A 16,695-nucleotide genomic window follows, 5' to 3' on the forward strand; every position below is an offset into this window, starting at 1 on the left:
TTAAAATAACTTATGATGATGAAATTATTGTTAATTTTCTCCCTTCATTGCAAAAATGTCCTGTTTTTCTTTTTAAATGCTTGTGAAATCAATGCAACACAAGCTTAAAGCTCCTGTGAGAAACTTTATGTTTGTGTGTCAACTTTGGCGCCCCCTGTGGACAAAGTGTTACTCTACAGAGCAGTGTTTTCTGATAAAAATATCTAGTTTTGCAGTGGATTTTATCATCTTTGTGAATATTTGTGAATGGAAAAATTAAGGGATGTTTTTTCAGCTGCCTTATCTGACCCCCTACCCCTCACAGTGATCACAAGTGCCACAAAATAGATCAAAGACACTGTCAGTGTTATTTTTGATGGTATTGTTTGCCTTTGTGGGTCATAAAGCGTCAAAATGTTAACTTCAATTGTTTCTAAAAACAAAAAAAGTCCTCACTGGAGCTTTAAGCTGCATCTTATTTAAATAAAAACCTACAACCTAAATTTAAATGTGAGCTACGTCGGCGCCATAAATTGTTTTACTGTGCAAAGTCTACTCTGTGTTATTTTGTGTGAATATGGCAATATTGTGCTAGAATCTTTAACATTATAATATTATATGTACAGTATAATTTTATAATGTTCATCATCATTTATATTTTCAATACAGTATTTGTTTATATATCTATTTATACATATATATTTTAAATTTCCCCTCTCAATATATACAGAACATGTTATGTACAGATGCTCTGGTATTTACAGAAGTCCTGTGAGTTTATCGCACTTTAAAGACAGGAGATGGCAGAGCAGCACAGTGACTTTGAGGCCATGTTCAGAGGATGTTCAGGATTCAATGGAAAGTCTTACAAATCTGGATAGGTCACAACAAAACCCACCACAAGGCAAATAACAAACTGTTGCTGTCATACGTTACTCCAGTTTTAGTGATATTCAAGTTTTTTTTATCTTCAGCTGAGCCTCCTGACAGGTTCAGAGCAACAGCGGGTAAATCTGGTCCCATGTTCCCTTTTTTTTTTCTTTTAATTCTCAGATATGATTCATTTGTAGTGGAAACAACCACACCTCCTCACTCCCAGTAAAAAGGATTCAGAAATATCTCTGTATAAATACTCTCATCAAAATAAACACATGTACACAAACCTTTGCACGTGCCTCTGGTTCAATAACCAAAAATATCAGATTTCCTTTTGAGCTGCGAGGTGAGGTGACTGAAACTGAAACTGCACGGACAGAGAAAGGAATGTGCTTATTCTGCTTCCAGCTGCAGCTTTCTTTTGGGGACAATAACAGCACCTTTTTCTGAGTGAAACTGCTGTCAGTTTTTTTTTTTTAATGAAGATATGCTCGGATGATGTTTTTAAATCAGGGCAGGAGGATACGATCTTTTACCTGCATGTTCCCACTCATGGTGACAATTAATAACTAGGGATGTTTTTTATTTTTAAACAGGTTTCAGCTTCTTATGGAGTCTAAAGTGTGCCTTCAGAGTCTGTCTGCAACAGGAACTTAAAGAAAAAACAAAGATGAGACAGAAACAGTTTGCAGCTAGCTGATTAGTAGCCACATGTTTCAGGTCCATCTCAGTTTTAATTATTCCGATGTTTTCAAGGCTTGGAGGTTTGATGCTTTTTCATTTTGGTGATCACACAGTTTATAGAAGTCTCTCTTTAATCATCAAACATAGATTAGGGATGGGTACCGAAATTGGTGTTTTGAAAAGTATTGACCGAATTCTGCCACAAATACTGGGTACTGATTCATGTAAAACCAAATGGTACCATGTTTAGGTACCTGAATGCATCCTTGCGATTCTAAAGGAGTGGAAGAGTAAGATTTTTACATGCTGGACATGAACACAGCATTGTAAGGTTATATAGTGAAGAATAAATATATTACTGGGCATCAGTACCATATCGTTTCAAATGTGAAAGGCATAGACTGAAAAAAAAAATGGACATCAGCTTGCTCAGCTCGAAGTGAGGTCTTCACAAAAACTGCTCCCCCTGGTGGCTGGCTGCAGTATAGGTTAAAAAATCCATCTCCCCAGTCATTCCAGATGGGCTGTGGTCAAACTTTAAAAAATTGATACACCTGGTAGAAATTTTTCTCACATCCGATTGTTGTAGTGATTTGAGGATATTATTTCGCTGCCTTGTATTCACGTCCTTTTTTTCTGAAAAGTTTTGTTTTCATTAGTTATACGAGGTTAAAAACGAGGCTTTATATAACGTTTAACGATAATTGACAGATGCCGTTCTCGTGTATTTTTTCCGGGGATTGTAAAATATGTCGAGAGGTAGAGTCAGGAAGTGATTAGACTCTCGAAAGAAAAAAAATGCTGCCAATGGCTGCGCCTGTGATGGGGGAATTTTGGCTTCAAAACCCATCCCTAAACATAGATGTAGTTTAAGTAACTTCACCCATTAGTTCATGAGAGGGGATTTAAGCCTGTTGATGTGTGTTTCCACATTGAAAATGCTGAATCCTAAATCTTTTTCAGAGGGAAGTCTAATCAAGTCAATTTTATCTGAATCCTACCCCCACTTAAAAAATAACTTTACACAAACATTCAATCTTTATGCCAATGATAGGATTAGTTTCAGACTATTTTTATATTCATCTACAACTTTCAACATGTTTTCTGTGGCACACTTTAGGCTTCATCTCAGCAAACCTGCATATTATCAACATCTTCATTTAGCTTCATGTTTATAAAACAAATCCATACTTCACATGGAAAAATTCAAACCCATGCGCCTTCATTCACTGCTGAATAATGAGGTGCAATCATGTTTTCTTTTATCTCCTATATGATTAGCAAAAGCCACTTGAACCCTCCTGTTTTAAACCTTTCATAAATAACAAGCCTCATATATTTAAAATCTCCCTGACAGCATAAACTATACTCTCTGTGATAATATGGTTTCTCTATAGCTCTCCTGTGGATACAAAATATGATCTGATTTATAATCGTGTCATATATTCTGAAAATGTACAGTATAAACAATAAATATTCAGTGATTGATTTCCTCATTGAATGCTTCGTAAATACAGTGACGAGTGATTGGACTGATTACCCTTTTGCAACCTGCGTCTTCTTTTCCTAAACAGCTAAACATGCATTCCTGTTTACACTCCACGACACCAACAGTGCAACATCATAAAGTACAATTACCAAACACACACACACACACACACACACGCTCGCGCACGCACACACTTTCCATAAAAATAACATACTCGCAAACTCACAGTGAACGCTCAGGTGGGACAGAAATCTGGGGGTTGATGCCACCATGTGCCAAAAAAGGCAACTTCAGCTGACACTCTGAGGGGATGAAGGATGAAGGATGAAATGGGAGATAAGAAAAAAGAAAAAACAAGAGATAAAGAACAAAAGAAGCCTCAGTGTTGGCCGGACAGATGTACAGTACTTCTTAAAGTCACCGGAGAAACAGCCACAGCAGCGGAGCGCTCACTCCTCCCATCGACCTGTTTCCGCTCTCTTGTGTGAAGTTAAAGGCAATATTGCAGTGAATCAAATAAGGCAAAAAGGAACATAAAATATTAAATTAAAAAACATGTTTCCAGCTGTAACAAAATGGCAAAATGTGCATCTGATTGAAAGTTTCTTGACGACAGCGTCCCAAACACCTCGTGGTTTCTTTTCGATGTTTTCTTTTTTGTTGAACCTTGTTTTTATTTTTTTAGGAGTTTGAGCAGTGATGAGATCCAGATTGAGGTTGATGTAATGCAGCTTGAGAGGTAAAAGGTCAGAGGATGAGTGTTTTGGGGTGTTTCTCTTTTTTTTTTTTTTTATTTGAGCGAGACGGTGCAGCAGTAGCAGAAGTTGTGTGGGAACTCAGTGGCGTCATAGCACTGTGCTCTCAGACTCCTCCTCTGACTCCACTTTGTTGTTGGTCGACTCGTACAGCGCCACTGAGTTCCTGAAGGGGGAGATGTGGGGCAAGTCAAAAATACCGTCCAGATCCACGTCAATGACGGGGATGTCCAGGTTGCAGAGAGCATCTGGCAGAGCAGAAACACAAACAGGGTGAGAGGAGGGGAAGATGACAGAGGCGGATCATTCTGGATACAAACAGTCACAGCTCTGCTTGGGTACAGAAAAGAAAATACATAACAGGGATGCACTAAGTATAAAGTTATTACTGGAAAATAACAGTTATATACACTCACTGGCCACTTTATTAGGCACACCTGTTCAACTGCAAATTTCTAATCAGCCAATCACAGAAACTGCTGATCTACTGGGATTTTAACCCACAACCATCTCTAGGGTTTACAGAGAATGGTCCCAAAAAGAGAAAATATCCAGTGAGCAGCAGTTCTGTGGGACAAAATGCCTTGTTGATGCCAGAGGTCAGAGGAGAATGGACAGACTGGTTGGAGCTGATAGAAAGGCAACAGTAACTCAAATAACCACTGGTTACAACCGAGGTCTGCAGAAGAGCATCTCTGAACACACAACACGTCCAACCTTGAGGCAGATGGGCTACAGCAGCAGAAGACCACACCGGGTGACCCTCCTGTCAGCTGAGAACAGGAAACTGAGGCTACAATTCACACAGCAACACCAAAACTGGACAATAGAAGATTGGAGAAACGTTGCCTGGTCTGATGAGTCTGGATTTCTGCTCCACATTCAGATGGTAGGGTCAGAATTTGGCCTCAACAACATGAAAGCATGGATCCATCCTGCCTTGTTTCAACGGTTCAGGCTGCTGCTGGTGGTGTAATGGTGTGGGGGATATTTTCTTGGCTCACTTTGGGCCCCTTAGTACCAACTGAGCATGGTTTAAAGTCCACAGCCTACCTGAGTATTGTTGCTGACCATGTCCATCCCTTTATGAGCACAGTGTACCCATCTTCTGATGTCTACTTCCAGCAGGATAACGCTCCATGGCATAAAGCTGGAATCATCTCAGACTGGTTTCTTCAACATGACAATGAGTTCCCTGTACTCAAATGTCCTCCACAGTCCCCAGATCTCAATCCAATAGAGCACCTTTGGGATGTGGTGGAACGGGAGATTCTCATCATGGATGCTCAGCCGACAAATCTGCAGCAACTGTGTGATGCTATCATGTCAATATGGAGAAAACTCTCTGAGGAATGTTTCCAGGACCCTGTTGAATCTATGGCACAAGCAATAGGGGGTCCAACCAGGTACTAGCAAGGTGTACCTAGTAAAGTGGCCAGTGAGTGTATATTCATATCGTCTGAATCTATTTTGTCTAAATGTCAATATTTTGCATCCCTAAATGACCACAAAGACTCTTCACCTCAGTGACTGCTGTCAAAACACAAAACCACAAGATCAATATGTTCAGCCGTACTGGCGTACAGTAGAATATATCGACCACAGTTTGATGAATAACTGGTTTTATCTCAGCCGTGATAATGGTGATGTCCACTGCACACATGTGATGATCAACTTGACACTGCACAGACAGGAAATGCGTCTTATTGAAGGTCAGCAGTGGGCAGTGAGGCACAAAACTGTGGAGTGGAGTGGGAGCTCAGGGGGTGGGCTGTCAAAGGCAAGGGAGGCAGCTGGAGCAGGGCACTGTGGGAGGGAATCGTAAGGGGAGGAAAGGTTTTTGCTCCTGGTCCATGTAAGCCATGCATCAGCCATCATGCAAAGGCCAACAAATCAGGTTAGAGCTGGACCGAACACTGCAGCCGCTGCGTGTTGGTAAAAACATCAAATACCAAAGGAGCTGGTTTAGAGTGGAGCTGCCACAGAGCGGGATCACACAGAAACCTGATCCCTGAATCTGCCTCTGATGGCAGCTTCACTCTACTGGGACTCGACTCATGTCTGTCGAGGATGGCGGAGGGGTTGGAGGGCGGGCGAAGGGGAGGCTTTAGCTCAGGAACTCCTGCTTACCCTAAAAGTCCCTCTCTTAAAGAATCACCCTGAACCTCTCGGCTCATACCGCTGCAAGTGAGACAATAAGAGCAGTCGACAAGGAGTTAAATTAGAACAAACAGTCATACCTACCCAGAATATTCAAGATGGTATTCACATGAAAGTAGCTTTGCTCAAAAATCAGACATGACATGTGAAAGCCTGTTTCTACCTGTGGACATGCTCTCCCCTGGAGATAAACCATCCAGCAGACCTGTTGAGTGCTCCAGAGGTTGAGGACTGGTGCCAGGCGTGGAGGGTGGCTGAGGCGGTGGTAAGCTGGGCCTCTGCCGCGGCGGTTTGGGTGTCGGCCTGGCCTTGGTGAGAGTCCCGGCCAGCGACGGCGGAGAGGACAGAGACGGGGTGGTAGCCATCATCTGGGACTGTCCCGGGGAGCCGATGGTGGCGTATCCCTGTGGGTAGCTGAAGCCGTACGGGGACGGGGTGCTGGGAGGAGTGGGGGAGAGGCTGACCGGAGAGGGCTGACCTGTCGACTGGTCGGACATGGCTCCTGTCTGACAGTACGGGACTTTAGGAGGGATAGGGGCCAGCTTCTTTGCTGCAGAGAAGTCACAAAAACACACATCTGTTATTAAAAAATACAAACCAACGGGATCTGTTACTCAAAAAAGCAAAGAGTTACCCGTTACTTGTTACTCGTTACTATTGAAAAAAGTAGTGCCTTAAACTACTTGATTACTCCATGGAAATAGTAAAGAAGTTACACTACTCGTTACACTACTTTATCCCCCTGATACATCTTTATATGCTTCAAGAGATTCGCGTTTGTGTTCCATGCAGTATTCAGCCTCTTATTTCCTGGGCATAAGTTGCATTTTACGGTCACGCTCTTCTCCTTCTGCTCTACAAAGTCCAAATAATGTGCATATGAACTGTCACAGTGAAATTGGTTGCCTTATATAAATCTGTGCCCCACTGACAGCTCTGCACTCCCTCCTACTGTGAATGCCCCTTTTAAAGGATAAAGGCTTTCACCAATATTCCATCATGGTCCGCTCCGGGTTAGTGCTCTGCTGCAGTCTGTGTCACTCCAGACAGCGCTGTGTGGCTGTAATGACCTCTGAACTTTGCGCAGTACTCTTTGGAGAGCTGACTCCTTTCTTTGAGGGACAAACGTAAACAAAGTCTTCGTCAGTTCAGAGGTCATCACAGCCACACAGCGCTGTCTGGAGTGACACAGACTGCAGCAGAGGACTAACCTGGAGCGGACTATGATGGAATATTGATGAAAAACACAAGTTTTTGGATGATTAATGCAGTTTTAGGAGCGGCGCTGTCTATGCCCAGATGGATCCCATTATACGGACATCCGCTGCACGATTTTGGATCTAAATATCTCCCGAAGCACTGCTTGGATACTTCATTCTATAAACACTGTAAAAGCTGTATAAACCAAACTTATCCTTTAAAAGGGGCATTTACAGTGGGAGGGAGTGCAGTGTTGTCAGTGGGGCACAAATTTATATAAGGCAACCAATTTTACTGTGACAGTTCCATCAGCCCTGACCCGGAAGAGATAGCGAGTAGTTGCTCGTATGGCCACCGTTCAATCTACTGGTGGTAATAAAAAGAACTCAGCTTAAATAGTAATATTTTGGTTGCTCTATTTGCAGCCATTGTAAAAGTACACCACTTGTTCCAATCAAAAGTAATTTAACTACTTGTAACGTTCATTACTTGTAGTTAAATACCCAACTCTGCTGATCTGTAACTATCCTTCTTACCCCTCCTCAGAGAGTGCGGGCTGTGCTCCGACTGTCCACTAGAGGTCATTGTTCCCTGGATCCCCTTCTGCCCGATCACTGGAGACAGCTCCTTGTTCTTCAGAGTACTGAGGACAGAGTGAAGGAGAACAAACACACAGGAATCACAAGCTGCAGCTCACTTCTCTCCAACAGAAGTCAAGCCTGTTTCCATAAATTTCATGGCTTATTGAAAAAATGAGAGCACCCATAGTTCAATGTCAAATTAAGGCAGCAGCCGCTCCTGCAGACGGACGTGTCGTCTGCACCGTCCTGCAGCAGAAGCAGGGAAGAATCCCCAAACAATCCTAATGGTTTAATGGATTTTCTGTACTGTTATGGTGCCGTGCAGCCAGAATGCCAATGGGAGGAAGGCCTGAAGGTCACAACATAACCAGTTTACAGTCAGACTCACTGCCAGCAGACGAGGCATGGATGAATGATTGAAGTTGTTGTGATAAAAGGTCCAGATGGGGGAGTGCGTGTGAGCATATTTGTTTTTTCTCAATGTCAAACATCATATCGTCCTTCACTGACGCTGCTGATGTGTTGTTTTACTCCAGAATAAATTACTCTGTGTTGTTTTTGTTCATTGTCAAGGTCTGATCCTGCAGTCTCACACCCAGGGCTGACTGGGTAATGCTGTGACTCATTAACGCCCACTTTTATAATGGTATGCAATGAAAGCTTTGAATTTCTTTTGTTGCCTGGCAACTGGCTCCTGAATATCCTGGCAGCATGGAAAGTTATGGATTGCATTCATGATGTTAAATTAAAGATGGATGTGATAATGGCATTCTTAAAGAGCGCTGTTTGACTGAGGGATGCTCAACCAAAGCAGTAAATAAAAGAAGTCTGGGTGTCGCTGTGGGGAGTATCTTCATCTCACCCATCCTCCCCCCTCCGTGTATCATCTGGTTTTGTCCCCGTGTGGCCTCTCTTCGTTTGTGTGTGAGTGGTGTTGAACTAGTTAAGCAGGGTTCTTTAATTACCTAGTCAGCTTGGCTCCTTTCTCCCGGCTACAGGCACAGGCTGCCCATGGAGGGGGAGCAGAGAGGGGAGTGTTGGGAGGTTTGGGGGAGCTGGGGAACAGATCGTGGCGAGTCAGAACGAGCGGGGGTTTGATGTAAAGGGTGGAGCCGTTTGATTCGGACGGGGCGGCATGCGAAGCGTCGGACAGGGAGGCCTGTTTGGGCAGGTGCAGGGAGCTGGGTTTGGGGTTGGAGTTGACGTCAAGCTGCTGGGGTGACGGGCTGAGGGAGTGGAGGAGCGGGGGTGGGCTGTAGCCGGTGCGGCGTGGGGGAGGGGATGGACCAGGTGGCACGGATTCAGGACCGGGAGCGACAGGACGCTTACACGGCGGTGCTCGGGTGTGGAAATGGTGAGGGATCGTAAAGGAGGAGCAAGAAGAGGAGGAGGAAGAGGAGGAAGAGGGGTACGGGGGAGGCGGCCTCTCCTCCTCAGGGGAGGGGTAGGCGTAACAGGAGTCCGACCAATTGGAGGATGCATCATCCGAGCTGTAAGAATAAACATGAGAATGTTTTACCGGGGAAGAGTTGGCGTCCTGAGGGGGCTCAGCTGGATGGATTCATTACTTTGGGAAGAGGGTTTTGAAGTTTGGTCCTTTAACAGACAAAAATCTGCTGCAAATTAATTACAGTGCCAGGAGGTAAATAAGAAATAGGGGCTTCAGGGGCAAAGCAAAGAGGAAATAAAGAAAATGTGCGTGAATGAGAAATAAAGCAGAAAGTCAGTCACCTCATCCATTGCAGGGCCTTTCGACAATGGACGGTTATGCTGTTAATGATGCTTGGACTAACAGCAGAAAACAAAACAGATCAATTATCATGCACATGCAGCAATGAACCAATCTATAGCAGAACAACTTTACATTTTAGCACATAAGAATGAACCTAAAGAGAGTTTAAACCCTCCTCTATCACCGCACGATGCACAGCTTTAACACTTGCAGTCATCCTGAATGACTTCACACATGCTCATGAGAGAAATGCAACCAGAAGACGAGCTGAAGAGCAATCACAGAGTTCAAAATGACACCTTCATTCAAAGATGAGACACCTGGGATCAAAGGAGGTGATGGGTGAGAGGAAGGGCATGTCAAAAACGTGGGGAAGAGCAAACAGCGCCGCTCTGATGTCAGCAGCAGGACTCAGCAGCAGCACACGCGAAAGGCAGAGGGGAGGAGGAGGGCAACAGCAGGTGGGGAGTGTGTTTGAGGGAAACATGAGGACGTGGTGGGTGGGTGGGGGGGCACGACAGCCTTACCTGGCTCGGTCGCTGCTATTGGGCGGAGGGGTTGGGGAGGGGGAACCGGTATAATCCCCAGGCTGCTCTGGAATCAGAGCGTCACAGGGCGGGGTCGGGGGATGCACGTTGGGTGGCGTGGGAGAGTTTTTGCGCGACGACGAAGATGAGCCCCTGCGTGACACCCATGTAGTGTCCATCACCCTGACACCCATGCTGCAGTGGGACAGAGAGGCACAGCCATTCAAACCAAGGGAGGGGGGACGTTTGTGTGCTTCAAGGGGAATTTTAGGCCCCGTTTACACGACAACGTTTCATCTGAAAACGCTAAAACGCTTTTGGGAGATCTCCACCGAAGTAGAGTTGAGCCAGCCATCTCAATAGTATCCAGCTCAAGCGGCAACCGGTCTGAGAATATGAGACAATACAGAAGTGCTAAAATCTGCTGTTTCTTGAGTGTTCGCTTGAGGCTGGTTAAGGAAGTGGCGGAAGTCATGTACACACCAAGCCAAAAAAAGCTGTTTTCAAAGCAGAAATTAACATATTTACAGCCTGGTTCAAAAAACGTCTCCTGTCTGAGTCGCTATTTTTACTACCGGCACCCACTGTACGGGGGGTGAATTTTTTTCAAACCCGGCCGTTCAGAGGATACTAAGTTCGCGAGCTCCCCCAATGAGAGGCACAACTGAGGGTCACGTGACGGCCAGTGCCCTATCACTGTAGGCGAAGCCCTTGCAACTACCAATATGGCCGCTATAGCTGATGTGCTTCATTTCCCGTTTCAGTAACAGACGGGTGACGTCGGCGAGACTACGTCCATGTTTTATACAGTCTATGATCCAGCTGCATCCCTGCAGGCCTCAGTCTCATGGCTGCTGTTTTCTCACAACAGCGCTACCTAGTGAATGGTAGTTGTCTTTCAGCTCACCGCGGTGATTCTCAAAACCGAACCCATTGGGGACATTTGCGGCGTAATTGACCAATACTTACGCAATAATAATTAGCAAAAAAAAAGTCTGTTAACTTATAATGACACATGCTAAAATCAAACACATTTTTAAGGGGAGGAATTTACCAATATTTATGCAAAAATAAATGGCAAAAAAAAGTATGTTAACTCATAATGACACATATTACAACAAAAATATTTTTATAAAAAATCTTAACATGCACGCACTAACTTAGACAATACTATGTAGGTCTAGGGTTCCTCATCAAACTCACAAACTCTGTTTAAAATAATACTTTTTTATTCCCCCTCACCTGCCACCCTCCCACCAACCAACCAAACCCCCCTCACCGTACATAACCGGTACACCGTACCGACATAAAAATCACTGCTCGGTTAATGTATATAACATTGATTTTTCTCTTTAAAAATGCATGTACCGGATTTAATCACTGTAATTTGCATGATAGTTTTAAAATAAACTATGAATTACAAATTAATATAGGGGCATGTTAAATCAAGCAATGTCTCCACTTAATTAAAAAAAAAAGTACATTTAACTCAATCTCACAGTTTCGTGCTGGTGTCGTTTGAATAAGTTACGATAGTGTAATCAATTAACGTTAGTTTTACAGAATTGTCATTGCTTAAAATTAACATTGCACAATGCTCTTCACTGCTCATTTTCTTCATGTTAATTTTGATGTAAAATTGTCCAAGGTTAACAATTTAAAAAAATAAAATAAAAGTATACATGTCACATAGGCCTCGGTTTTTCCAAGGCAAGCTGTTCCGTATTACACTGCGCATGTGTGACTGAGCGCCGTGAAACTGCGGCCGTGAGACTGCTGCAGCTGGACCCTTCTCTGTCATCTGGTGTATTGGGGAATACAAAGTTAAAAAGTGGAGCAACAGATGCACATCTTGTTGAAAGACAGTTAACAGATTGAGCAGCACAAGCACAACACGGTAGTTCGCAACGATCGTATTGCGCACGAGGCGGAATGTGACATCAGCGTTCCCACTGAAAACGTTTACTGTTTACACGGCAACGGTGTCGGGAGCGTTTCAGAAAAATCCCACTCTGGAGGCTGTTTTCAGAAGTTTGCGTTTTAGGTTGGCTGAAACACCATTTCCGTGTAAACACGAGGCTGAAACAACATAACAAAACTTTTGTGTTGCACCCTAAAACCGTTGTCGTGTAAACGGCCCCTTAAACCCTCAACAGTCCTGGCTTTAGATGCTGACAGGCCTCAGCATGCAAGAACAAAGAGTATTTCAAGGAAACAGTGTCTTGCTTGAATAGGATGACAACATGAGGGTGAAATGTTTTATTAACTCACTTATAAACTCTTTAAACTGTGCTTGTACTAAAGCCAGCGGGACAGTTTTGAGATAAGCTTCATAGGCAGCTCCTCAGACTTACCAACGAGCAGCCATTGTTTTCACAGGCTGAACAAGTTTATCAAGTGCCAGAAACTACAAAGATGCTACTCATGTAAACACTGAAGAAAGGCCTGCTTTGTTCACGTCACCCATTTTTCACCCCCACTTTGCTAAAGACATTGAACTATAGGAGTCCAAGTGTGTCGCACCAGGCAGACCTGAGCGAAGCATTAAACACACACGACAAATGACAGACGGCTCCTGTCAGCAGGCGGCTGAGACGAACAGAGTGATGAGAGGATGACTGGAGAGAAATGATCCATACTGTACCTTTGTATCTTCCTAATGCTGCATTGTTGAAACAGAGAGAAATGAGGACAGGCGTAAGGATCAGGGAGGACAGAGTCCCCCTCGGCTCATTAACAGCAGCGTTATCAAAGCAGTGGAGAAAGTTTTGGCAGGAGACACTCAGACAAGGCAAGAGCCAAGATGGTGGAGCAGGCCTGGCGAGGGGCTGGAGCCGTGCTGAGTGTAACAAGAAGAGCGATTTCAGGGGTGAAATGTGCTCCTCAGAGCACTCCAGGCATGTCAGAAACCCGGAGAGATGATTATCATTCCATTTAGGCCTAATTAGGTCAGAGTCTCCCCAAAGGACGGCAGAGTTTACACAAGAAATAACAAAATCTGTGACATAGCTTTCACACAAGTTGAGCTAAGATTGAGTTTATCATGTTTATGCATTTGCAGATGGAAAATTTAACGTCTTTCATTTTTATCTTTACCTTATTTTGGCTTTACTGCCTTTTAGCCTTTCTCTTATCTTTTATTTTTATTTCTGACTTTGAGTCCGTCCTGTTTCATTTACTTCTTCTAGTGTTATGTTAACATATTAATGTACTTACTTACTTTGATTCAGATTTAATCTAATCTGTGACTCACCTTTGTTTCACCTTCACTGGTTCCCTTTTGGGCCTTAATTGTTTTATTCTTTAATCATGTGTGTTATTCTAATTTATCTTCATTATTATTACTATTATTATTATTATTATTATTATTACTTTATTATTTTATTATCACTAATAAAATTCATCTTGCTAGAGTCTTGTTTTGTGTCCTGTTTTTGTTCCTGTCTGTTATCAAAGCACTCTGTGGTGCTATATAAATAAAGTAATTATTAAAGGTCCCATATTTTGCAAAAATCACTTTATTAAGTCTTTTAGTGACATTTGTGGGTCTTTGGCTTTCCTCCCAGCCCACAAAATGTGATATTTAATGACCAAACCTGTGCAAACCTGACCTAAAACGAGCTGTTTGGATTTTGCCGATGTCAGCAATTCCCTTTTTTGACCAATCAGGAGCAAGTCTGACCTGATTGGTCCACCGGAGCAGATATCCCTGAACCCCCTCCCCGCCCACTCCCATCCCCGCTGCTGGAGAAGAGGAGAATGCTGAAGTTGGAGAGCCATCACTGCTCTGTTTTTGGCTGTAAACAGCCACATAGTTCCATGCACAAGCTTCCCATCTCGGAAGAAGACAGACTAAGTTGCTAGAGTTTATTTATCAAGGAAATGTGCCAGCTACACTCAGTAAAACTGTGCATGTGTGTGCTAGTCATTTCATGGCCGACTACTTTTCCGACTTTGGTCAGTACAACAGAGGGCTAGCGTCCTAATCATCCACCAACAAACCTGGGACGCTGGAAATGTGAGTATTTTAAATGCTGTGTGCTGTGGAGCAGATGTAAGAGCTTTTCCTCAGTGTCCCCCCTGTCTCTATATTAGCTTCAGGATGCTAACTTTAGCTGCTGTTAGCCTGTTGTTTTAATCTGTAATGTTACGGTAAATGAGCTTCTCTGTTTTTTTTTTTCTGTTTTTTTCTCCATATCAAACTGCAAAAAAGGAGCATAATATGGGACCTTTAAAATAAAGTTATTGTTAACCTTTTTTTATAGCTCTCACAGTGGAGCACAGATCCTCAGAGTGTTAGATTTGAGAGTCTAGACTTCCTGTTAGGGGTGTGCACCGAGCAGAATTTGAAATGCAACTTAACAACCATGTTCAGCCTTAAATCTAACATCTTTTGTACTGTACATAAAAACTCCAGCTCCTTTCAAAGGAACTGGAGCCTCTTTGTGCTGAGCCTGCTGCTTCTGAGGACCGTTCTTTGTGTTTCCATTGAAAGCTGAGCTCTATTGATCAAACCCTGCACACACATTCGGTCCAGGTTTAATTAGCTGGACTACATGTAGTCCCAGGGCTGCAGGCTGCCGCGGCTACCCACTGGGCTCGATAAGAAGGAGGGTGTATTAAAGCATTAAGAGAAGAGACAGAGACAGAGAGAGAAAAGAGAAGAGAAACCGTCTGACTGGGCTCCAGTTAATCCTCCTCCAAAGCTTCAGGATTGTCAGATTCCTCATTTCACAGACTAAATGTCATCTCCCTCTCTTTTTTACCCCTCTATCTGGCTGGAAGGCGGCTCTGCAGAAACTGAGTGATAGAGTCCTCTTCCTGTCCATCTCAAAGTGAAACTGAGCCCTCCACTGAGGTCATTCTCACATGAAACTTGTGTAATCATCAGGGAATTCTCCAACTCTTACATCTCGTGTCCGGCCCCTGTCAAAATGCAGTCATGCAGAAACTTTACGTGCCTAAAAGTGGAGAAAAACTTAAAGCTAACTTGTCAGTGGAGCTGTCAGTGGAGATCCACCCTGAGCGAAGCTGTAATGACAGCGTCGAGGTGGAGGGGACTGCTGATTGATTCAGAGGCAGGGTGACATGAATATTTGTGTGTGTGAGAGTGTGTGATCACTGGAAGCTTTAAGATGAGTTCCCAGTTTTCTCTGACGTGTAAAAAAAGGATTTTTGGAGCTGTTTTGTTCTTTATCTGTATTTTAGCTGTGTTAAAATGTTGATATCTGCAGCTGATTGTGCTGACAGAGTAATCCAAGCAGAGATATGAGTTTCGTACCCGTCCTTCTTGTAGAACTCCAGCATCATGTTGTCCGTGGCGACGCTGAGTGGGCGTCGACTCTGATCGTTCTGCCGCCGATCCACCTGATCCATGTCTGGTGACGGCATCGAGCTGTAATTAGCGTTGTGATTCGTGTGCACTGGGCTTCCGTAGTTCCCCGTGACGTTGAACTCAATTTCTGAAACAAGAATAAGTAAGAGGAGTTTTATAACACACTCTCCTCTGCAGAAACACTTTCAAATCTTTCCATTTTTTCCTCACCTCCAGGGAAAAACCAGTCCGCGTGCTGAATGATCGGCTCGATAATACCGACGATCTGCAGGGAAACTGTCGTCATCATCTCTGTGATGTTTCTGCAGAAGACAGAGAAGAGACAGACTTTTTATGATGGGATAGTCAAGGAGAAACAGCAGTGATTAAGACATTTTTATGACATGAGGGGAGCATTAAAGGGACACAAGATACAAGAACACCTTCACCTTACTCAAACTTCAGGTCATGGATTTACTTAGAGCTGGGGGAACTGTGAAAAATACAGCTTTATCCTCAATCAAATCTTTATCTTGTGGCATAAAAACTAAACGTGAGGCATGTTTCTTTAACTTGTGCAGCAGAATCTGTTGGTGTTGTGAGGAAACATGAAACTGTTTCTTGTAATTTTTCCATCTCTTTTTATGGCTCATTTGTTGGTCATGGACACCAAACTGGTTTTGTCTTCAGTGATATTTTTACTGTTTTTGCTCCTGTATTTGTCCGGAGATCCTACATGTAATAATAGCCGCATTGTTTACATGTTAAATCAGCTGTTAGCAGCCTGTAGCATGTCAATGCTAACTGGTGCAAGGCCAGATGTTTCCCACAAGGTGAGGAGAAAAAGGTAAGGATGATGTGCTGGTTGTGAAGTGATGACATCGAACTGTCCTTCCATCCATAAATATTGGGAGCGTAAGCTAGCCATGCTAACCCAGCAACAGAGGGAATACCAGAGGGCAGAGTAGCATCATGCAATTCACAGACATGGCTAACAGAGCTAACACTGGACACCAACGCTACATTGGAAGAACTTCACCTGCTGTGAGCAGACAGGATACAGGAGACAGAAACCACGTTTACACAGAGAGTCAGAGGCCAAAAGCCACCCTTGTTTACATGAGGACAGCATGAAAACGATCCGCATTCATACGACTACAAGACGACAAGTCTCAACGATGTAGTGGCCATGCCAGGCCTGTAGTTGGCGATGTGGATATATGTGTTTTTATATCCTACTCGGAAATCAGCCATCATTGTTGTGGTTGTTCTTTCTTTTTCTGCCGCTTTATTGTGTGAGACGATTGACAATACATCCTTAAGGCGCATTACTGCCACCAACTGGACCGGAATGGCTTAACTGGAAGTTGTGGCTGTGGGCGCAACCTTCACCAAAAA

At 43.7% G+C, this 16,695-nt stretch overlaps 1 protein-coding gene across 5 annotated transcripts in view; it reads right to left on the reverse strand.

Annotated features, from left to right (window-relative positions):
* Positions 1-1,557: 1,557 nt before the first annotated feature.
* Positions 1,558-16,695, reverse strand: part of LOC141785615 (rho GTPase-activating protein 44-like) — a 70,081-nt gene continuing 54,943 nt past the window's right edge. The window contains exons 15-22 of one of the 5 annotated variants that reach the window (XM_074664043.1): positions 15,529-15,620; positions 15,265-15,445; positions 12,628-12,645; positions 9,984-10,178; positions 8,690-9,214; positions 7,680-7,786; positions 6,107-6,493; positions 1,558-4,031 (exon numbers count right to left, since the gene is read on the reverse strand). In XM_074664043.1, coding sequence (XP_074520144.1) covers positions 3,874-4,031; positions 6,107-6,493; positions 7,680-7,786; positions 8,690-9,214; positions 9,984-10,178; positions 12,628-12,645; positions 15,265-15,445; positions 15,529-15,620 — 1,663 coding nt within the window. In that variant the 3' untranslated portion in view covers positions 1,558-3,873. Of the gene's footprint in view, positions 4,032-5,913; positions 5,965-6,106; positions 6,494-7,679; positions 7,787-8,689; positions 9,215-9,983; positions 10,179-12,627; positions 12,646-15,264; positions 15,446-15,528; positions 15,621-16,695 lie in introns of all 5 variants that reach the window. The other 4 variants (XM_074664040.1, XM_074664039.1, XM_074664041.1 and 1 more) reach the window with 4 other exon arrangements.

This window comes from Halichoeres trimaculatus, unplaced genomic scaffold (genome assembly GCF_033239565.1).
Source record: "Halichoeres trimaculatus isolate MK-OKI-2021-1 unplaced genomic scaffold, fHalTri1.1 fHalTri1_scaffold_23, whole genome shotgun sequence".
NCBI lineage: Eukaryota > Metazoa > Chordata > Actinopteri > Labriformes > Labridae > Halichoeres > Halichoeres trimaculatus.